Consider the following 22,844-nt stretch of genomic DNA (forward strand, 5'->3'; position numbering starts at 1 on the left):
ACAGGCCAAGGCACAAAACCTATTCCCACCTGGGTTGGCCCGGCGCCGGTAACCTACTACAGAGACTGGATGCATTTCTGCCAAAAACCGCTGGGTTTCGAGATTTGTTTCTAAGTCTCTGGGATCATGGCCATTAAGCAGTTCAATCAGGAAGCAGAGAGGCCATGCCTCCAATTATATAGCTGAGCCAGAGGTGGTTTGTGGGTGTGTTTCCCACATACCTAACTTCTGGCCGCTTACTTTCTTGGTAAACTTTGCTCCAAGTTTTTGGGGTCTGGCCAAAGGCACAGCAGCAATTTTGGGGTATCTGGAAGTCTGAAGGCGCCATCAGGCAGCTGATGTTCTCGCCTCACAGGTACAGATTGACCTGCTGGTGGCACCATACCCCCATTGCTCAGCATTCTTGTGTGGTCGTCCCTTGGCTGCAGGGAGCAGTACTATGGGTGGTTTTGTATGTGGGCCACACTGCAGACTGTCCAGGTGGGATCATAGGAGAGTCCAGCTGAACCAGGCACAGCAGGCACGGAAAGGAAGGCCCTTTGGCATTTAGAACCTGACATGAGACCCCGAGGGTAGGCAGGGCACCAGAACTCTGTCATCGCCCTCTGGGTTGAAGGAGATCCCCAAGTTGCTCTCAGATTTGTTTCTGGGAGGACATCATCCAATGGGGTGTTCTTCCTGCCAACAGTCTGAGAAGGTAAAAGGGGGCTGTCTCCATGGCGCTTGTGCCGCCATGTGTGCCTTTAAAGATGCTGGAATCCTGGAATGTGCCCAGGATCAGCCACTGGTGCTAAATTCTGCTGGACCACTTCCTGCTCTGAGTGATACCCAGGCAGAAGTGCTGTGAGGTTTGCCCTCAAGCTGTGTTCTCCTGGGGACATTGCTCTCTGTCTCTGTTTTGCTTTTCTCCACTCTGGAAAAGCCTGTGTTCTCTCTTGAACACACATTCTCAATCTCTCTTCACGTCTTTTTCTTTTTTTCTTTTTCATTTTGGGGCCACACCCAGTGGTGCTCAGGGATCACTTCTGGCAGGCTCCGGGACCATATGGGATGCTGGAAAGGAACCCCAGTCAGATGCATACAAAGCAAACAGCCCGCCCATTGTACTATCAATCTGGCCAGCCCCTCACGTCTAAGTAAATTTTGTTCAAGAAGAACTCTTGCGGTGGATTGAAAATAGGAGTGCCTTCCTCAGGACCTGCTCTCCCCTTTCTTTAGGGAAAGTTCATTCCCTTCCTGTTCTGGTATTTCACCAAGGAAGGGTTTGGAAGTTGCCTGTAACCTGTGATTAGTGATACTGGCTAACCTGTTGCTCACCTGGTACTTTCCCCTGTGGTGCTGTGTGTCCCACATGGTGTGCATTCTTAGAGCTTTTGTGAAACGTTGTTCCACCGTTTCTGACAGGGAGAGAAACCCTCCCCTAGTAAGGAACTCCTGGGGGGCTGTCGGACAGAGGGGCAGGTGCACAGTGAGGTAACCGCGGGGAGCCGCCTGCCTGCATGGGTTGTCATGACGCAGTGAGCCCAGGGAGATGTGGGCCGTGGAGAGGAAGCAGGCTGACGTTCGTGAACTCTGGTTTGTTTCTGTAAGGCAAGTGCTGGCATGCTGAACCACGTCCTTACCCTGAGTTTATCTTTTTTTAACTTCCATTTTGAAGCCATTTCAGACCTGGGAAAAACAGCAGGAACGTCATAAACTGCACAAGCCCACCCTCTGCTGCCTCAAGTTCAGGTCCTGATTTGTGAGTTTGCTTGGCAGTTCTCAGGTCGTATGGGCAAAGGCCTGCTGGCCCTTATTTTCAGCCCTGATTGTGCCTTAGCTGAGGTTTCCTGCAAGGGCTTCGGCATTGGGCGTTGGTGCCCAGGTCCTCTGGTGATGCCCTCCTGGAGTGGGTGTGCTTGGTGTCCTGGTTCCCAGTAAGGATCTCTCATCTCCACACTGGTCCTCTTCCTTGTCCACCATGGTAACTTGTTCTGTGGTAAGAGGCCAAGGGTTGGTTTTTGTTGGACATTGTTCCCTGGCTTTGTTTTTTTTTTTTTTAATATATATACATATCTGACCTATGAACGAAATCATCTGGAAATTATCTCCCTGACATACTTAGCATGATGACTCCCCCACCCCCCACTCCCCAACACACACATGGGAGCGCTGTGCTGGGAAAAGCTCTCCTCCCACCCTTCGGCTGGCCAGCGTGTGTCCTGTGGGCTCAGGGAGCTGAGGTGTCTTCTGTGGCCACAGTCCATTCCTGGCCTGTTTTCTTTTGGCCATGGCAGCCTCTTGATTGGTTTCCTTGCTGCACACACCTTGCCTGCCTTGGAGAGTGCCCTGACTCTCGGACACGGCTCTGCAGCCTTTCCGGGTGCTGGGCTCAGGAGGCCCAACTCCTGTGGACACGAGTACTGGGTGCCGGCGCCTTCCTCCCTGGGTCTGCCTCCTGGCTTCAGGATCGTGTGGATGCAGCCGCTTGTCTGCGGGCTGCCAGAGCTGCTGCTTCCGAGCTGCTGCTTCTGTTATTCTGGAAGTAGAGACTCGGTAGAGGTGTGGAAGGGCCCCAGGTGCCCTTCTCTGGAGGTTGGTGCAGGCAGAGGCCGCCTGGTACTGCCCGCTGGCCTGGTAATGTGGCTTCCTCTTCTAGCATGGGAAGGACTTTGAAGCCATTCGGAACAACATTGCTCTGAAGTACAAGAAGAAAGGCAAGCCTGCCAGCATGGTGAAGAACAAGGAGCAAGTCCGCCATTTCTACTACCGCACGTGGCACAAAATCACCAAGTACATCGACTTTGACAACGGTGAGTTTGTGAGCACCGCAGCTCAGCCCTGGCTGTGGGAGTGAGGCCTCTTGCTCCCAGGCGCACCTCAGAGAGAAGGGCCATGCACATCCAAGCTCGGGCTGCAGGGCTGACCGTCCCTACCCATGTTCCCGGTTGGAATCCAGACGGGCAGCGTCCTAAGACAAAAGACACATCCTTGCCAGGTGCAAGTCCTGCTTCTAAACATGAAACCATTTCTTGGTTCCGAAGATTAAATTTTTATGTTTAGAGGTTCAATCCCCTTTCAACCTTCTTCCCTGCCCCCCGTGGTCACTTGTTCTGTGGTGAGAGGCCAAGGTTTGTTTTTTGTTGGACTTTGTTTACTGGCTTTGCTTTTTCATACATATCTCACCTATGGATGAAATCATCTGGAAATTGTCTCCCTGATATACTTCACTGAGCATGACCCTCCATGCCCAGCTCCCCAAGACACACACACACACACACACACACACACACACAGAGGCAGACAGAGGATGAACCTTCCTCTTCAGGGCTGAGTCTCTTCCCTGGTTGTGGGGCATGTGGGTGTTTCCAGAACTTGGCCATTGTGAATAGCAGCAATGTAGGGACCATGGTGTGTCGGCCTCTTCAGCGGAGTGTGTGTTCTAGGCTAGAATTGGATCTGGTTGTGTGTTGGACTGTTTTTACTATTTTGAGGACTCCTGCACTGTTTTCTGTTTACATTTCCCTCTAGCAATGAGCAGTGGTTCTCTTCATCTCCAATGGTGGCCACTTTTTCTGGCCGATTGGATCCAGGTCACTCTCAGATGTGATGTGATTGCTCTTGTTAATTTGCAATCGTCTGGTAATCAGTGGTGGTGAGCAATTCTTTTCATGTGTCTTTTGGCTTCTTTGGAGAAATGTCTGTTTAACCCCCCTCACCCCAGCTTTTGTTTGTTTGTATTTGGTCCACACCCTGCAGTGCTCAGGGCTTACATCCTGGCTCTGTGATCAGGAATCTCACTCGTCGTGGCCTCAGGGGACTATATGGGGTGCTGAGAACTGAACCCAGGTCAGTTGCTGATAAGGCAAGTGCCCTACCCAGTCTACCATCTTTCTGTTCCTCTTCTGGAGTTCCTTCTCAGCTTTGTGAGTCCTTTATCTTGGGTATCTATCAGCTGTTTGCCCAATGTTTGGGGAATGCGTATTCATTTGGGGTGTGACTCATTTTCTCCCATTCAGCAGAATGTCTTTTGCTTTATTGATAGTTCCTCTCACAGAAGACTGTCTTCTTGAAATTCCTTTCATTTTGCCTTATGTATTCCTACTTGACATATAGTATCCTTTTCCTAAAAACATTTGGGTAGGTGTGGGTTTGGAGCACTTCCGGCAGTGCTCAGAAGTTATTCCTGGCTCGGTGTTTAGGGGACCATATGTGGTGCTGGGGATCAAACCACAGTTGGTGAGGCATAAGACAGAGCAGCCTGACTTCCTTCTCCCAAATGGCCCATTTTCTTTTTCCAGTTTTTGGGCCATACCTGGCGATGCTCGGGCTCCAGGGCCCGGGAATATGATGGTGATTCATCGCTCACTGATCTGTCAGTATAGGCACTGATGCTGGTTGGGGTCTGGAGCCGCCCTGGCTTCCTTGAAATTAATCCAGCATTCATGGTTTTTAGTTTTGTGTTTTTGGAGAGGGAATTGTTTTTTGGAGCCACACCCAGCAGTGGTGTGGGGTCTCCCTGGTGATGGGGTGCCTTGTGGTGCTGGGAATCGCTTCATGGACGGCTATGTGGCAAGACTGTGCCGCTGCCTCCTTTCTCCAGGCTCCCAGTCACGGTGTTCGAGCCGTTCAGTGTTGTGTTAATAAGATTCACTAAGATTTTGGTAAGGATCTTTGCATCTATTTTCATCTGAAAAGTTGGTCTGTATGTTTCCTTGTTTTGTGCTTTCTCTGCTTTTGGCATCAGGGTAATGTTGACCTATTGAAAATGGAAGAATTTTTGTATCTTTGTTCTGGAAGAGCTTGAGAAGGATAGGTAAGATGTCCAGTTTGGTTTTTGTTTGTTTTGTTTTTGTTTCTGGTCCAGACCAGATGGTGTTCAGGGTTTATTTCTGTCTCTGTGCTCAGGGATCCCTGGTGTTGCTCAGGGAGACTATTCGGGATGATGGGGAATGAACCCCAGTTGACTGCGTGCGAAGCAAGCTCCCTGCCCGCTGTACTCTATCTGGCTCCTCCTAAGATGTTATTTTTGATGCTTTGATAGAACTGACTAGTAAAACCATCAGCCTTTGGGAGACTTTTGATTACTATTCTAATTTCTTTGCTTATAATTGGTCTGCTCGGTTTTCTGTTTTTGTTTTTGGGCCACACACAGCTGTGCTCAGGGATTACTCCTGACTCAGGGATCCTTACTCAGTTATGCAGTGCTGGGGCTCAAACCCATGTTGCCTGCATGCTGGGCAAGCACCCTACCCACTATACCATTGCCACGACCTTTATGTTACTTATGATCCTGACTTAGAAGGTTGAGTGATTCTAAGAATTTGTTTCTAACTTCCCTTCACTTCTGATTTTGCTTATTAGGATTTTCTTTCATTTTCTTCTTGAGTATAGCTAAGAGTTTGTCAATTTTATCTTTTCCTATAAAGCATCAGCTCTTGGTTTCATTGATCATTTGCATTGTATTGTCTTGTTTGTTTCCTATCATTGTACTCTTGTGTTTGTTATTTTCTTCCTTTCAGTGACTTCTGATTTCATTTGTTCTTTTTCTAGTTCCTTTCTGTAGAAGATGAGATTCTCTTTTGAACCTTTTCTTTTTCCTGATGTAGCTGTGACCTTTCAGGGTGCTTTTGCGTCGGTCCATATGAACACCAGTGGGTTAAACATCTTGGTGGCTTAGGGCTTTATTCTCATTTGTTTTCGAGAGTTTGTTTCTTTGATTTCCTCACTGTTTAAATAGGTCTTCAGCAGACTGTTGTTTAATGTCTGTATTTGAGGGTTTTTTTTACCCCAGCTATTTTAATGGTTGATTTTTAGTTTTGTGCCATTGTGATCTGAAACGCTGCTTGACAGAGTTCGGTCTCCAGGACCTGGCTGATCCTTGTTTTATGTACCCACACGTGATCTCTCCTGGAGACTGTTTGGGTGCGCTGGGGAAGAGTGTTTTGCTTAGTGGGGGTGCGGTGGAGCCTGTCATTTCTCTTGCGCGCTTCCTGTCGCCACGTAAAGCTGTTTCCTGGTGGACCTTCTGGCAGGCTGATGTCCTGGTGAGGCGGTGTGACATTCTCCCACTCCGGCCCTGATGCTTAGGGTGCTTTTCTGTAGCCAAAACTGCCACTGGCCAACGCAGGAGCCCCTGTGGCTCGCAGCATCCCAGTTTCAGCTGGGATCTGACGCCCACTGTGTGTGCGCTTGGGCACCCTCCTTCTCCCCTTGCCTGCCGGCTTCGGCTTGTGGTGTCAGCCCAGCCCCCTGTATGCTGATCTGGCCTGCGGTGTCCGAGGCTGACTGTTCTGGCAGGGCCACCTCCCTCGGTGCAGAGACAGGGATGGTGCCTGAGGTTCCTAGTGACTGTCTGGTCCTTTCTCAGTCTGTGTGAGCAGGCCCTGCGGTCCCTGTGCTTGCGTCCAGAGGCTCTTCTGGGACAAAACCACTGCTGAGCTGCAGCGGCGGTGGGGGGGGGGAGGGGGTTGGCAGAAGTGTCGGGGAGATCCAGCCTGTCCTGGTGTTTCTTTGGGTTAGTGTCTAGTCCCTCTACTCTGCCCAGCACCTGTCTGCTGACCTAGTTTTCCCCCCACACTGAACATGTGACTTGTTCAGAATTTTCCATCTCCTTCCCCATGACCGTGGCTCTTTGTCCCTTGGGATGTGGCTCATGTGGCACACACATGGGCCACAACAGGGCGGTGTCCTGATCCTGAGGCTCCCACCCCACAGGTGCTGTCCTTCCATACGACCTTTTTTCTCTTTGCTCCCTGCCCCTACCTGACCCACCTGGCTCTGTCCTAGTGGGCTCCTGGAGGTCCCTGCTTTCTCTGGTCTACGGTTCCACCCTTGAGGCCATGCAGCCAGGCCTGCTTCCGGCCCCCCTCCCCCCCACTGTTTGGCTGCCCAGGGAGAACCCTGCACTCTCCTGGTGGTGGGCATTGGGACTGGCTCTTGCTCAGCAGGCCTATGATTTGAATCTCCATGCCCTTGTTGGGCTTCTTTTTGGAACTTCCTCTGGGCATTGCCGGGACCACGTGATGCCCGGTGCAGCACCCAGGCCTGCACTCAGCGGTCTCTGGCCTCCCCATTCCTTTCTGTGCCCAAGCAACGTATCATCTGTATGTTCAGCGCGAGGGTCTGTGGCCCAGACACGCCTGGTGCTTGTAGCTTCTTCCCTCACCAGGGCCCAGCGCCGGTTGCACCCTCTTTCTCAGCCTTGCAGCCACACAGCTGAGGCCTTGAGCAAGTGCTGACTGGCATGGGAATGGCGGAATGGGTGTTCTGTGTCACTGCACTGTGAGGTGCTGGGAGACGTCCATGGGCCCTTAGCTGGGCTTGGCGTCCAGCCTGCTTCATTCCACCCAGTGTTCCAGGCACGCGAGACTTTTCCCTCACCCTGAAAAGGGACCGGGCACAGGGCACGTCCAGGCCCACTCGTCCCCAAGGAGCCTCTTGCGCACCCTGGCCTGCTCTGCTCAGTGCGTCCCAGTGGGGTGACCTTCTGACTGCAAGGCAGACGGGGGCACTTGCTGTATTCTTTGGGGTTTCTTCCAGTAAAGGACTCTGTGGCTAGCCTGGGCACCATGCTGTTCTTTCTGGCCCGTCCAGGTGCCCTGTGGTGGAACAGGATGGGAGCTTGAGCGCAGGCATACCTCCTCCACGCCTCCATGCAGTCCAATGTGTGGCTGTCCCCGTCCATCCCCAGGCCACCTCTCTGTGGTTTGGGCTGGAGTCCTCGCCGCGGGCCCCTTGTTCCATCCCTGACTCTTGACCGCGGGGAAGCAGTGCCCATGACACTGCTCTCCTCCTCCATGGAGCCCAGTGTGTGGCTGTCCCCTTGACCGCAGGAAGCGGCGCCATGACACTGCTCTCCTCCCTCCAGTGTTCTCCCGCGGGCTCAAGAGGTCATCCCAGGAGCTATACGGGCTCATCTGCTACGGCGAGCTGCGCAAGAAGATCGGGGGCTGTGAGTATGGCAGGGCCCTGGATGCAGCCCGGCCCTGGGTCTGTGTTTTGCAACTGTGCTGTGGCAGGCCCGGCCAGTGCAGGAGGAGCATGGCGCCGGTCACCTCCCCTTTGGTCTGATGCGGCTGTGACATGCATCCTGTCTCCTCCTGCCTTTCCTGGCCCCTTGATGACCGGAAGCAGGCTGCGGGCTGGCGTGGCCCAGCTGCAGTCGGTGTGTGAGGCTCTAGGCACTGGTGGGCTCCTGCCAGCATGCTGGTTTCTCAGCTGTGCGCTCGGATCCCCAGCCACGCCTCTGCTTAGCTCTGTCGGCCCCTTGCTACCGTGTTAGAGGGGTTCTCTTGGGCCTGTGCTCAAACCCCCCCCCACCCCCACCTCTCCTGGCCGCAGCCCACGCTCCTGCCCTGAACTTCTTGGGGCTGCTGCATTGGCACCTCCCAAGCCCGTGAGCGGGTAAGCAGTCACCCAGTCGCCCAAGCATGGAGGAGTCAGGAGTCCTAAGTGCCCCACAGCCTGTTGATGTTCTCTGGCGGCTGCCATCTGTGGTCACCTGACAGCCTGGGGGGCAGCAGCCGGCCTCTCAGACACGCCTGCGCCCCTGTAGTCAGGGTGTCTTTTCTGCACCCTGGAAAGGTCTGTGCTGAGTGCCATAGAGGACTGTGGACCCAGGCTTGCTCCTGGTCACCTCATGTGAGGTCCTGCCTGGGCCTTGTCTGCTCTGGCTTCCTTCACGGGCTAAGGGGCCCTGCACATGGGCTGGAGCACCACTTGGCTGCTGCAGGTCCTGCCAGGGGTGACACGCACCTGCCTGGCCCGGCACACCCCCTGCGTGTACAGGCCTGGACACATGTGTACCCTTTGAGCTCCGTAGTCTGCAAGGCCCGCCCACCAAGCGGGCCTGGGGAGCAGCTGGCAGACAAGTTCTGCACAGCAGCCTCTAGGCACTGTTGGGTTGGGAGGAGCAGGCCGAGTGCTTTGCTCTTCTGAAGGGGAGGGGGGAGGTCAGGGAACTAGCAGCAGCTGGAAGCAAGCACCTGTGATGGCGGTGAGTGCCACATGGTACTGCACCCCCAACCCGAATCCTGCTCCAGTGTCTGCTCCGTTTTCCAGGCAGGCTCCATGCTCTGCCCACAGAGGCCTGAGCAGCCTGCCAGACTCAGCCCGTGGGCGCTTTTCCCTTTGCACATCTGCTGGAGGCAGTGGAGTGTGGCTGCTGCCCGGCGCAGTGGCCTTGCCTAGTAACCCGTGCAGCCTGGGGCTCGTTGCCTGCCTTGGAGCCCTGGGCGCTCCTTCCTGGGAGAGCTGACACAGGGCGAGTCCTGTTCTTGCTGTGGAGTGAGCGCCGGGCCAGGCCAGCCCTCCTCGGGGTGCCTTGTTTGCCTCTGCTTGGTTGCCTCTCCTGGTTCTCGGATTGGCTGTGTGAGACATGCTTTCGCCTGGGTCCTAGTGAGGAAGTAGCTGGCAAGTTCCCCAGTGCCCCCAAAGCTGCCTCCCACATGAGCTGTCCTTGCTGCCTCGCACACTTCAGATCCTGGTCTTCGGGGGTGTGGGCCAGCGTGCAGGTCTGGGGGCAGGGCAACTTGTGGCGCGGAGCGGTGGGTCAGGGACAGGCGGCAGTGGCTGCCCCCTCCACAGGCTGTGCGTTGGAGGAACGGCCTCGCTTCCATAGGTCAGCTCTCAGGCTCTGGCCGTTCCATGAGGGACCCGGCTCTCCATGGAAGCCACTCCAGGTGGGTCTTTGCTGGGTTCACGCTTTATTGCAGCCGGGTCTGTTTCCCTTCAAGGTATGGACGACAAAAACGCATCGAAGCTGAATGAACTCATCCAGGCTGGGTAAGTGGGGTGGGCGGCACTACCCGGTGCCTCCCCCTCCTCTCCCTCCTCCTCCCTCCTCCGTCCTCTTGGAAGCCTTCCCTACCAGCCTGTGCTTCCTGCTTTTTCCTGTGGCTCATGCGCACAGCTTCCAGGAACTCAGGGTTCCCCTGATGACACCTGCTCAACCCTGCCCTGTCCTTGGGGTGTCCTTGCAGCAGAGCTACAGTGCCTCGTTCCCTAGATCCTGCCTACCGCTGAGTGGTTCTTTTTCCGGGTGGGCGTTCCTATCTTGGCCTTCAGGCCTTGGCCATGTGGTGGTTTGTGCCTGTTGCTCCTCCAAATGTTTTTGTCCCTTGGCCTGGGGGTGGCCGGCCTGGGGGCACTATCTTGCCCTGGTGCGGTCCCCAGTGGGCCAGTCAGCCATCAGCTTCCAGGGTCTTATCCCACTGGCCAGGATATGGTTCTGTAATTGACCACAGAGCAGGCTCGTGGGGAACCCTGGTATGCGCCGGACTCTGGGAAGAAACCAGAGAAAACTGGCACCTCCCAGGAAGTGTGGAGGGCAGGAAGGCAGGTGGGGGTCTGCCTGTCCTGTGCCCTCAGGTGCTGTGGTATGCGGTCCTCTGGGGATCCTTTGGCACTGCTCCCCACAGTGCATGGGGGTCGTCTCAGCCCTGTGTCTCCCTCCGAGGCTGGTCCTGGGCTGTGGGCTCGTTGCAGGGCAGGGTACTGCCTGGGGCTTGTCTTAATGGGCCAGAGGTTGGGGGAGGCCTGTTCTGCTGGGATGTGGAGACTGTCCCCTGCTTTCCCTGTATGACAGGGTACCGAAGGCATCAGGCTGGGAGAATGAGGAGACAGGTTGCAGGGAGCCGGGGTGGAATTTGGGGGCTGCCTGGCAGCTGGCGCCCTAAGGCTGAGTGGGGAGTCCACAACGTGGAGGAGCTGGGTGAACCTGGCATAGAGCCACGACCATGCAGGACCCAGGGGCTAGGCCAGTTAATGGGTACTGGATGGTGTGAGCCAGGATTCTGCATGGCCCCTCGCCCCTCAGAGCAGAGGGATCGCTGGAGGCCCAGCATCAGGCCCACTGAGCGCACAAAGGTCCGCTGTGGCGGAAGTACAAGAGTTGAGTTTCCCTGCAGAGGCCAGTTGCCGTCCTGCTTGTTGGCCAGATGCCAGGGTTCACTGCGACACGGGCAGCGCTCTGGGCCAGCAGTCCACATAAACCTCTCCGTGATGAGGAAGTCACGGCTGGTCTCTCCAGTGCTGAGAAAATCATGCAAAGTTCCTAGATGGGCGAGATCGAGAAAATGTAATAAGCTCTGGGTCCCCTTTACTTGGGTTTGCGAGTGCTAGCAGCGACGAATTCTCACCTGTTGTACCGGCATCAGGGCTGGCACGTTTGTGTGTGAGCGAGAGCCCGTGGGACTGGTGTGATGATGGTGCTGTGCCCTGGCCTTCCTGTGAGGGTGTGTTGAGCACTGCCCTGGGGCAGGGCATACTTCCCGCCAGGCCTGGGAACCATTCTCTCAGCGTAGTAGAGGGACCAGGGGTGCTAACAGCACAGCAAACTCCGGGCCATGAGTGCTGGGTGCAGGGTGGTGCTGACCCGAGGCAGCCTTTGGAGACTCAGGCCTTCTTTCCAACACCTTCCCAGAGCCACCACTGTGCGCTACAAGGGGAGGAACCTGCGCATCAAAGCGCCCATGTGCCGAGCCCTGAAGAAGCTCTGCGACCCTGAAGGTAGGCGGCACCTGCAGGGCCTGCCCCGAGGCTCAGCCCTGCCTTCGCCAACACAGTCTGACAGCAGCATGGCTCCTTTCCTGTCGTTGCAGGTTTGAGTGATGAGGAGGACCAGAAGCCTGTGCGCCTGCCCCTGAGGGTGCCCGTCGAGCTGCAGCCCCGGAGCAACCACGCATGGGCCCGAGTGCAGAGCTTGGCCCAGAACCCTCGGCTCAGGTAGCCTGACCTGGGGGCTAGGGGACACTGTCTGCTCCCCCTTCCCCCACCTCCAATGAAGGGGTCTGGGAGCAAACACTGCGCTGCTGTGCGATCCCAGGGCCCTTCCCTCTCCTCCCCTCCTAGACCCTGCCAGCCTCCTACATGTCTGCAGGGGCTCCTCGTGGGGCTGGGCATCAAAACCAGGCAGAGAGGCCTGTAACCTGGCTCGGGGTCCGGGGTGGGGGGTACTCAAACCCCTTCCCTCAGCTTCGCCCGACATGTGGTGGACCTCATCTCCCTCCTCGTAGGATGATTGTGGAACTGCACCGGAAGGTGTCCAGCCTCATCGAATTTCTGAAGCAGAAATGGGCGCTCCACGAAGCTCGTGTTGTATCTTTTTTGTTCTCGGCCACACACATCTGTGGCTGTTGGGGTGGCAGAGTGCCTCGCGCTCCACACGCCCTGGGTTTGGTTGGGGTATGCACCGTTTTCTGGCCCCCCGCAGCAGCGTGACTTGCTGGAGCCCTCCTTTCGAGGTGTCCTGTCTGGCTCCCTTCCTCCGTGCCGCCTCCAGAAGAGACCCACCCGGGCTGGGCCGGGGCACTACAGGTGTTTCCTTAACAAGTGCTCAGCGGAAGACGCTGGAGGAGCAGCCGGTGCGGGAACCATGTGCGGAGCCCGTGCTGGAGAGCGAGGCGCTGCGCCTGTTCCCCGGGCAGAGCTGCGCCCTGACGCCCCTGCCCGGTGTGGCCCGTGTGGTGCACTCCAAGGCCTCCTGCACGGTGCACTGGCAGGAGGGCAGCCGGTGCAAGCAGAATGCCAAGGATGCCCACCCGCTGCCCCCTGCCCAGATCCTGGGCATCCAGAGCGGCCAGGGCACAGCCCGGGGCCAGGTGAAGTGCCCGCGGGGTGGTGCTGAGGGTAAGGGTGGGGGGCGGCCGCCTCCCTGCACGGACCCATCGCAGAGCTCTGGGGAGAGCTCCCCCGAGTGTGGCCCCGGGGACGGGCCACTCGCGGGCCTGGAGAAGCCCCCTGCGACCGAGGCTGGGGACGGTGCTGCCCAGGAGCTGGGCCCTGGCTGTGCCTGTGGACAGCTGCCTGAGCTGGAGGATGAGCTCTCCCTCCTGGACCCCCTGCCCCGCTACATGAAGTCCTGTCAGCACCTCATCATCCCCGAGCAGTGCCGCTGCTCCTCCCCAGAGACGCGTGTCCCCAGTGCAGCCCCAGCCCCTGTGCACAGTCCTCCTGGGCCCGAGCCTCCGCCCCGCCTTGGGCTCCCGCCGGATGCATGCACTCCCGAGGCGGCAGACGCACCTGCGGAGGAGCTTCAGGAGAAGGGAAGCCCCCCAGACCCCTCACCACCTCAGGGCCAGGCTGCCACCAAGCCCTCCAAGGACGTGCCCAGCAGTGGCCTGGCCCAGCAGCTCCGCGCAGAGGGCTGGGGCCTGCAGAGTGCCGAGAGCCTCACGCTGGCTGAAGTCTACCTCATGATGGGCAAGCCGAGCAAGCTGCAGCTGGAGTACGACTGGCTGGCTGTGCGGGGCCCTGAGGCTGGCGCTGCGCCCGCCCCGTGCCACCAGCAGCGGCTGCTCCGGTGCCTGCTGAAGCTCATCTCCACTGAGGTCAACCCCAGGCCGGTGAGTGCTGCCCGTTCCTTGGCGGGGCCTTGCCACTTCAGGACTGGGGCTGAGAAATGGGGGGAAGCCAGGACCCCATGACCTGCCACACGTGTCTGTCTGCTGCAGAGCCCACCGAGGGTTGGCAAAGGGCCATGGGGGGCCGGGCAGCAGAGGGAGCCCTCATGTCGGAAGCCACACGGGAAGTTAGAGAGAGGCATTGCCTGATGAGAGCTGAGGTTCTGAGTACCCCCAAAAGGGTGGGGCTGGAGCCCGGGAGGGACCCTCAGCTGGGAGGTGGGGCCACACGGGTGGTCCTGCTGGCTAGCTGGCGGTGACCCGGAGCCCTCTGTCCCTGCGGTGAGTGTGCTGTGTGGCCCTGCAGCACAGTCCAGGGCTCTGGGGCTCTTGCTCTTGCCAGCTGGGGCTGTGGGTGGGGCACAGGGCACTCTGGCACTGCTCCTCCTGGCACCTGGGGTGCTCCTGTCCACTCTCTGAGTTGGGCTTCTGTCCTAGGCTCCAGAAACAAATGTAGGCCCCACCACAGCGGTGAGGCCCGCCCAGGAGGAGCACTCGGCGACCCCCCCAGGGAAGGTGGTGACCATCAGTTCTCGGAGCCCCCGCTGCCCACGAAGCCAGTCTACCCTGCGTGGTAGCAAGACCTTCTCACCACCCTCGGGTTCCTGCACCTCAGGTAAGGCTTGCTGCGCCCACTTCTGTGAGCATGCGGCGTAAAACCATAAAACCGCTGTGATTTTTATTTTTATTTATTTTTATATATATATATTTGGGGTCACACTCGACAATACTCAGGGATCACTCCTGTCGGGGCTCGGGGACCATATAAGATGCTGGGGATGGAACCTCGTCGGCCGTGTGCAGGGCTAGCAGCCTACTCACTACTGAAGCCATTTGTAGCTGAAGAATCAATTTAGGTCTGTGGATGAGGGTGACTGAGACTCCAGGAGAGACATGATCTTTGCTCTGAACTGTCCCTGCTTCTGGTTCAGTGGTTAATTTTATTTTTTGAGCCACATCCAATGGTGCTCTGGGTTCCTCCTGCCTCTGTGCTCAGGGATCACTCTTGGCAGGCCTTGGGAGAACAGATGGAATGCTCAGGATTGAACCCGTGTTGACTGTGTGCAAGGCGAGCATGCTCCCCCGTGTATCTCTGCAGCCGCTCTATCCAGTTCTGTGAGTTTATAACGAGATGAGGTCATGGGCCTGTGGTCTCCCGTGAGAGTCAGTAGGCCTCCTTCCCATGGCCTGCTGTGCTGCGTGGGCGTCGTTGGAGCCTGGAGCTCTGGCACTGGGCGCTGCTTCTGCCTTGTCTGGGAGCGGCCTCCCCTTCATCCAGTCTTTCAGTTGCTCACCCCATCGGCAGAAGCGCGCGGTGTTGTGGCACCTGTAGCAGAAGCTCACGGTGGTATGGCACCTGTCGGAAGAAGTGTGTGGTGTTATGGCACCTGTTGGCAGAAGTGTGCGGTGTTGTGGCACCTGTCAGCAGAACATGCGGTGTGGCGGCACCTGTTGGCAGAAGCTTGCGGTGCCGTAGCAGTAGCTTGGGGTATCGTGGCACCTGTCAGAGCTTGCGGTGCTGTGGTGCTGGTCAGCAGTAGCTCGCAGTGCTGTGGCGCCTGTTGGCAGTCGCTCGCGGTGCTGTGGCACCCGTCAGCAGTAGCTCGACTGAAGGGAGTGTATCCCAGATCTCGGGACCGTGTCTGCTCACGTCCTGTGCTGCCCGCTGCCTGCTTGGAGGCTGTTTCCTAGAGCACATCCTGTTGGGTTTAGAGGGGGAAGACTAGGGCCAGGTGGCCTGCCTGCTGCAGGTCGCTTCTGGCCTCTTCCTCCATGTTTCTTGAGGGTGGGCTGCTGAAGACGGCATCTTCCCCGCGTCGTGCTTTGTCCACCCCATTTGCATTGAGGCGGTGTAGAGAACAGTGCGTCTGCAGTGAGACCAGTCTGGCTCCACACACACTTGGTCTACCCTGCTGTGGGTAGACCATCACCCACAACACACAGCTGAGTCCTGACTCGCACCTTCTGTCGTGGCTTGTTTCTGTATTAGAGAGTAGACAGGGAATAGCACGCTGTAGGACGGCTGCGGCAGCAACCTGTAAAGTTTCACTGCTGGTTCCGAGCTATCTGCTCTGCTGCCTGTGAGTTACAGTGGCCAGGGCGGTCTGGCTGTACATAGCTGGTGACAGAGTGGACAGTGTTTCCCACCCGGAGAAGGTGCCCCTACTGTGGATCCCAGAATTTTCCAATGGTGGGAATGGCAGCCATGGCACAAGATTAGGGCCAACTAGTAGGAGGGACAGCAGGAAGGAAGTCACAGGAGATTCTGGATCATTCTCAGCCTCTCTGACTTCTTGGGTACTTTTTGTGAATGAATTAGTGTGTATGTTTGTATATGTATTTAATTGAAAGTTTGTGATGTTACTGAAATTGGTTCACAGTTGGAGGGCTGTTAAATATATTTTCCTTCTCACTTGGCTCTGTGGCTCCCATTTTCTTTATTTTTTACCTGTGCCCCCTTGGAACATCCTGGGGGACTGCAAGGGACTATATAGCCCCAAATAAGAAATGCCCTAGAAAGGGACTGGCAGATACAGCGGGGGTAAGGTGCTTGCCCTGCACCCGCCTAATCCATATGGCACAAGCCTGCCAGGAGTGACCCCTGACACTGCCTGGTGTGGCCCTCAAACAAAACAAAAATAGAGATGCCATAGATATTTGGAAAGTTTTTCTAGTTCCAGAAGTCTGAACTTGAATTCTCTTTCTCCCTGCGGTTCCAGCAGTGTGAAAGCTAGAATTACAGGGAGTAAGACCAGTTGGGCAGAACAGAGACACGGGAAGCTCCTGGTTGGACAGGACGGAGATACGGAGGCTCCTGGTTGAACGGGACAGAGACACGGGGGTTCCTGGTTGGGCGGAAGAGATACGGGGGCTCCTGGTTGGATGGGAGAGATACGGAGGCTCCTGGTTGGACGGGACAGAGACATGGGGGCTCCTGGTTATACGGGAGAGATATGGGGGCTCCTGATTGGACAGGAGAGATGCGGGGGCTCCTGGTTGGGTGGGAGAGATAGGCGGACTCCTGGTTGGACCAGAAAGAGACATGGGGCCTCCTGGTTAGACAGGAGAGAAAGGGGGGCTCCTGGTTGGGTGGGAGAGATAGGCGGACTCCTGGTTGGACCAGAAAGAGACATGGGGCCTCCTGGTTAGACAGGAGAGAAAGGGGGGCTCCTGTTTGGATAGGAGAGATCCGGAGGCTCCTGGTTGGACAGGATGGAGATACGGGGGTTCCTCGTTGGGCGGAACGGAGATACGGGGGCTCCTGGTTGGACAGGAGAGATGCAGGGGCTTCTTCTTGGATGGGAGAGATAGGAGGGCTCCGGGTTGGGCAGGACAGAGACACGGAGGCTCCTGGTTGGGTGGGACAGTTAGCTCCTCTGGGGAAATGCCAGGGTTGTCAGACCTCCTGGCCTGGTCCCGGATGAACAGCTCTGGAGGGCATATGCTAATTGAGACTGTCTCATGCCCACTTCTAGGTTTGAGAAATGCTCCCCGGCCTCTCTTGGTGGCTGGTCCCTCTAATACAGGAAACAGCGACTCTGATGGTGGCCTTTTTGCTGTCCCAACCACGTTGCCACCCAACAGCAGACATGGGAAGCTGTTCTCTCCCAGTAAAGAAACAGAACTGAGTCTGCGTCAGCACCTGAACTCCATCAGCGTGAGTAGGGGGGCAAGCCGTCTGCTCGGCCTGCCTGATCTGTGTGCAGGACACTCACACTCCACCGCACAATGTTTGTTCTAGATGCAGTCGGATTTCTTCTTGCCCAAGCCCAGGAAGCTGAGGAACCGACATCTGCGGAAGCCACTGGTGGTCCAGGTCAGGAGCCCCAAGGAATCTCCTTCTGTACTCCCTGCCTTTACCTGCAGGGCTGGCAAATGGGGATTCTCCTGTAGGCGATGATCTTCACAGGATGGGAAAGTAAAAACACTTTCTGCACAGCTGAATTTTCTGCTCATAAAACTGGTCCTGTTCTGGGGACCTCCAGTGTCCTAAAGCCAGATGGGTGTGAGGACTCAGGAGCTCTCTCTAAGGGGGAACTGGAAGGCCCCGAGAGTGGAGGGGAGGTAGGGAAGGGCTAAAAGTGGCAGGTAGCGGTGGTGGCCCTTGGAAGATGTGGACAGCTGTGAGGGGGGAGGTGTGCTTCTGCTTTAGGGGAGCTCATCCTCTCTCGAGGTGAGAGGGTGTAGGATAGGTATCAGGATGAAACCATCTCCACGGCCCGAGTACTGACACACATGGTTCTGTCAGCTGCCTGGGCATGGGCAAGGCAGTCCTTGCTGGGCTGCGTCAGGAGCCTGCCAGCTGTATCCGTGGTTCTGGGATGCAGCAGCCACCTGGCCATGAACTTCCTGGTCACATCAGAGAAGCTGGAGGGTGGCGGCACCTTCTCAGGGTCAGGGCCCTGGAGTCCCTGTCCGTCACTCCTGGTGCACTTTGAAACGACCGGAGCAGTGTGGCTGTTTCTCTGTACTGGGTCTTGTTGGCCATAGCTGAGTCCCGTCCCCCCCCAACCGGGGCATGCGTGCTGCAGCAGACCCCAGTGGCCCCGAAGCCTGAGAGAGACCCATAAGTCACCAGGACTTGTCAGAGGCCCTTGGGGCCCCACGGCTGCATATTCAATCCCCTGGTGCCTGTCTTCAGCTCCTGCCCCTCCAGGCGATTCCTCCCCAGTGCACTGCTCGTGGGCTGGGCCTGGTGAAAAGCCTTCATCCAGATGGAGGCCAGGCTGGTGGCACGCCAGCCAGTTCACAGCAGTGGATGTGCGGCGCCCCCTATTCTGAGTTTTCTCCGGGACAGAAACCATCCCATCACTGGTGGCAGCGTGTGGGCTAGGGGTGTGAGCCACGCACCTTCCTATCTACGGGCAGCTTCTGGGATGCTCGTTGGGAGGCCTGTGCCCATCTCAAAGCGAATCCAGCCCGCTGGGTGGAGATGCGCATGCCTGGGCACTGTGCGGGTTCAGCTGTGTCTGCCAGTGCAGTAAGACATGGCCCTGGCCCTTGGAGGTGGGGGCACTGCTGACAGTCGACTGTCTCCCACAGAGAACACTGCTCCCCAGGCCGTCGGAGAGCCAGCCACACAACGTCTGCGCCTTCTCCATCCTGGCCAACTCGCCCGTCACTGGTGAGTGCGAGCAGGCAGCCACTGCAAACTGGCTCCATCCCCAGTTGCCTTGGTGATCCTGTGGGTGCTATGAGTGCCATTTTCTCTTGCACCCAGTGTTTCTTTCTACGATGCGACATTGTAGGTCAGGCATTTTCTGCAGGAGACGTGTCATGGCACCAGCACCCGTGGTTCCAGAGAAACGGTGGAGCCCCAATAATGCTTTGCTTCCCCCCCTCCCCCCCGCATGCTCATGTTCATGAGGGCGCATTCACCATGGCCAGCCTCCTTTGGGAGTGGCCATGGGTCACTGACCAGGGGTCCCTGAGTCAGCAGGCATTTGCTCAGTTCATTGACCAAATCTGAGGCTGCAGCCCCTCTGGTGCGGGAGTGTCCAGGCAAGTAGGCCTGACCTGTCCACTCTTGTCCTCACAGGGAGAGGCTCCTTCCGGCCCATCCAGTCAGCCCTGAGTAAGGCAGCTCTGTCCCGGCCCATTGTGCCCAAGGTTCTTCCACCCCCAGCCACAAGCCAGCTGACCAGTGAGTGACTGACAGACCTGGTGGTGGAGCCCTGCTGGGTTCTGCAGGCAGGAAGCGGGTGCCCTCGGGCCTTTGTCTGTAGCGTGGCTTCTCAGTGCCCTCCCTTGGCAGGTGCTATTGACCTTGCTGCAAAAAGTGCTGGCATAATCCCCGAAGGTCCCCTGCCTGTCCTGGACTCCGATGGCCTCTCCAGCATCACGCCACTGCCCTCCAGTGAGGTGACAATGGCTGTCTCAGGCCAGGACTCCGGTGGAGTGCACCCAGACGGAGGCTGCACCCCTGCTGCTGCGGTAAGCGTGGGTTGGGTCTGCTCCCCGCTGCCTCCGACTTCTGGGGCCGGGAAGCCAGGGCCATGGGGTAAGCACGGAAGCAGGCGGGGTGGCTGCTGAGTCATGGCGGCTGACAGGCGTTCCTGGTGGTGTGTGTCCTAGGGCACGAGTGACCCGTTCGTCAGTGTCTCCTCGGGGCCTGAGCAGGAGCCGGTGACAGGTGGTTTCCAGGTAGAGCATGCTGTAGACTGCTGCATCCTCCCTGCATCCAGCTCAGCCTGTGGCATGTTCGGCCAGCTCTGGCTTCCTCCCTGTGGCGAGGTTTGAGGGTCCAGACAGACACAGTCCTAGAACAGTCGTGCCCGAAGTGACAGGAACACTGGCCCTGGAGCGCTGGAATGACAGGGCTGCTGGAAGCCTGGGGCGCTGGGCCTTCCTGTCTGCTCTTCAGGGACCTTTTAGGGCAGAAGTGACAGCACAGCTGGCAGTGCCTGCCTTGCATCTGGTCAACCTGGGTTTGATGCTCGATCCCCCAAATGCCCCCTGAGCCCCTCCAGGAGTGACACTTGAGCACCACTGTGTGCGGCAGAAAAACAGGAGATTTCTAGGGAGCCATTGAGTATTTTCCCAAAGGGGTGGAGCTGTTCCAAATACTGTTGAGGGCAGGTTGCTTGGTCCCTCCCTGAGTGGGAGCAGTTGCACTGCTGGTCCTCATGTTCTAGGGAGACCGCCCCTGGGTTCCTGCTCAGATGCAGGGGGCTGGGGGTCATGGGCACACCGATGGGGGGCTGGGGTGTAGCCTTGTGCTGCTTGATGGCCTGTCTCTTTTAGGGCTCGCCGGTCCTGGCCCTCTCGGAGCTGTCCAAGGCTCCACTGCCCAACGGCCTGCCCCCGCTTCTACCCTCTGAGGCCAGTCGCGCCCGGCTCTCCCCACCCAACGTCTCTGCTCTCCTGGACATCTCTCTGCCCGGCCCTCCCGAGGACGTACTGTCACAGGGCGAGCCCGCCACACACATTAGTGACTCCATCATTGAGATCGCCATTAGCTCCGGCCAGTACGGTAAGGACCGTCACTGTCCCGCCCTGACTCCTGCCTGCTCACCCCCGTGCAGGGCACGGTCTGGCTCCTGTCGATGCTAGTTCTGGGCTTCTGTGCTTCTCAGGGGGTTGGGCCAAAGGGGTCTTAGTAGTCCTGGATCTGTGGGGTGTCAGAGATGTGGCCAGGACACCCGTGCCCAAACCTTCCGGGTGGTGGTTGGATTAAAGGGTGCCACCAGGCCCACAGCAGCTCTCTAAAGGGGTTTTGGTCGGCAGGTGAGGGCGTCCCTCTCTCCCCCGCGAAACTCAACGGCAGCGACAGTTCCAAGAGTCTTCCCTCGCCAGCTGGCAGCCCTCAACCCGACTGGATCGCCTCCCCTACTCACGACCCTCAGTGGTGCCCCAGTGACCCCACAGACTCCTCGCTCAGCAGCCTGTTCGGTGAGTCTCGGGGTGAGCTCAGACTGCAGAGGGGGTGCCAGGATCTGGCTGTCACGCCATAGCAGACCATGCCTTTGCGGGCTGCTCACAAGCCCTGGACGCTGGCTAGGCCCCGCCACCTCCCACCCAGAGGCACAGTCCTGCCGTTGCCCTGGCAGTCACCTGGGCCCTTGGCCAGGTATCAGGCCTTATAGCACTTCCTCATGAGGCTTCTCATTGGGGGAGGGGTACAGCTTGCAGGGTGGCTGGGACCTTTGTGTCTCTCAGTCTGCGGAGCACTGAGTGGCACCGGTGGGCAAACTTTGCTAGGAGCTCTGGGTTTGGTTTGGGGCCATGCCCAGCAGTGTTCAGGAATTACTCCTGGCAATGCATGGGGGACCTCTAGGTGCCAGGAATGGAACAGATGCCCTCCCCGCTGTTCTGTTGCTGCGACCCCTGCAGTGACCTTTGGCTGTGGGGCAGTGAGAGTGTTGAGAAGGGCTCCATGGGCACCTCCCAAGGTCTGTCTGCTATAAGGATACTAGCTTGAATTTGCAGCTAGCAGCCAAGCTCAGAACATCCCTAGAAGAAGGGTCCCCACCCCAGTCCACTTCTGATGAGCTGTGCACGTGCCTGCAGTCCTGAGCCACTGGTCTCAACTTCCTGTGGTACCTGGTGCCCCCTTGTGAGCAGGTGGGGCTGCCTGCCACAGACCCTGTCTCAGGGCTCCTCCCCTCTGCAGCCAGCTTCATCTCCCCAGAGAAGAGCCGGAAGATGCTGCCAACGCCTGCTGGCACCAACAGTGGCACCTCACTGCTGGGCCCCAGCCTGCTGGATGGAAGCTCGCGGGACTCCTTTGTGTCTCGATCCCTGGCTGATGTTGCAGAGGTAAGGGCCTCCCCTCCAGGAGCCTAGTGGCCAGCACATTCTCCCCTGCCTGCCATGGAGCTGAGGCCTGAGGACAGAAGCCATCTGCAGTGGGACGTGGTGGCGCAGCTGAAGCCTGAGGGCGGCTCTTTCCAGCACCTTCCCCCTACTTTCTGGTTCATGGGAGGTATCCTGCTGAGCTCCCGGAGGTCTTTTGTGCTCAGGGCAGGGGTGGGAGTGGGCACAGTAGGCCCTGGGCAGGGAGGGGAGCTCCCTGGACAGTCCTCATCTTTTGACTGCAACATGGTGTCCTGCCACACATGGGCTTGTCTCTGCTCACATGGTCTCCATGCTGTGGCCACAGGGTGCTGACCTTCTCCACCCCCCCCCCCCCCCCCCCCACCTCCCCAGCCTAGCTGTGTTCCCGACATTGCCTATTCTGACTCTGCAGGCTATCAGTTCACGGTGACCCTCGAGGAGGTTACCGTCTGATTTGGCTTCCCCTGCCAGAATTTTGGGAATCTGGGCTTTGGCCAACTCCTGGGAAGGCTCTGGGGGGCTCCAGCCGGGCGCTAAATGGGAGGCCAGAGTCCGCTCTAGTCTCCCATGGCCAGCCGGTCTCGGAGCCTTTGGGCCCAGAACCCTGGGCCAGGGCACAGCCAGGACTCTTGACGCTTGTGGGCGGAGTCGCGTTTGGCTTTGTGTTTGCGTGGTGCTGCCAGCATTCAGCGCCATGGACACGGCACCACAGACACCGAGATGTACCCCAGCTTGGCCCCAGCTGGCTGGCTGAGGGGTCCAAAACTGATGGGGCTGAGGAGGTTTGTGAGAGCCCAGGTGTCCCTGAGCTCGCTCAGATTGGAGCACGAACTCAGCCTGGTTTGATTCCTGGTACTACTTGGCTCTTGACTACCCCCAGGTGTGACTCCAGTGCCCCCCCACAACCACAACACTGCTGGGGAGGGTCTCTGCAGGGATTCCGTAAAAAGGACTCGAGGGTCATTTTGACTAGTCCTGGCGTTGTTGGGTGGTGTTTATAGTTGTGGCGAAAACGGCCTGATGGATCTTAGTGGAAACATGGGGTTGAGGAGCAGGTAACCGAGGGAGTGAAGCTAGGCCAGACTGGCGAGGGAAGACAGCCTGATTTGCTCCCCTTTCTCTTGTACCATGGCTTCACGTTCGCTTGTCATGGACGTCACCTTCATTAATGGCCCCAGGCCCCTC

The 22,844-nt window shown here is 57.6% G+C and overlaps 1 protein-coding gene across 2 annotated transcripts in view; it reads left to right on the forward strand.

The window, feature by feature from the left end:
- CRAMP1 (cramped chromatin regulator homolog 1) overlaps positions 1–22,844 on the forward strand; it is a 37,794-nt gene that overhangs the window by 12,464 nt on the left and 2,486 nt on the right. Inside the window, exons 4-20 of one of the 2 annotated variants that reach the window (XM_056135220.1) lie at positions 2,639–2,792; positions 7,850–7,933; positions 9,717–9,765; positions 11,405–11,490; positions 11,583–11,706; positions 11,997–12,078; positions 12,321–13,325; positions 13,821–13,998; positions 16,859–17,040; positions 17,125–17,199; positions 18,426–18,507; positions 18,922–19,026; positions 19,138–19,316; positions 19,458–19,526; positions 20,127–20,355; positions 20,610–20,774; positions 21,514–21,641. In XM_056135220.1, coding sequence (XP_055991195.1) covers positions 2,639–2,792; positions 7,850–7,933; positions 9,717–9,765; positions 11,405–11,490; positions 11,583–11,706; positions 11,997–12,078; positions 12,321–13,325; positions 13,821–13,998; positions 16,859–17,040; positions 17,125–17,199; positions 18,426–18,507; positions 18,922–19,026; positions 19,138–19,316; positions 19,458–19,526; positions 20,127–20,355; positions 20,610–20,774; positions 21,514–21,641 — 2,976 coding nt within the window. Of the gene's footprint in view, positions 1–2,638; positions 2,793–7,849; positions 7,934–9,716; positions 9,766–11,404; positions 11,491–11,582; positions 11,707–11,996; positions 12,079–12,320; positions 13,326–13,820; positions 13,999–16,858; positions 17,041–17,124; positions 17,200–18,425; positions 18,508–18,921; positions 19,027–19,137; positions 19,317–19,457; positions 19,527–20,126; positions 20,356–20,609; positions 20,775–21,495; positions 21,642–22,844 lie in introns of both variants that reach the window. The other variant, XM_056135219.1, reaches the window with a different exon arrangement.

This window comes from Sorex fumeus, unplaced genomic scaffold (assembly GCF_029834395.1).
Source record: "Sorex fumeus unplaced genomic scaffold, SorFum_2.1 ptg000110l, whole genome shotgun sequence".
In the NCBI taxonomy this organism is placed as follows: Eukaryota; Metazoa; Chordata; class Mammalia; order Eulipotyphla; family Soricidae; genus Sorex; species Sorex fumeus.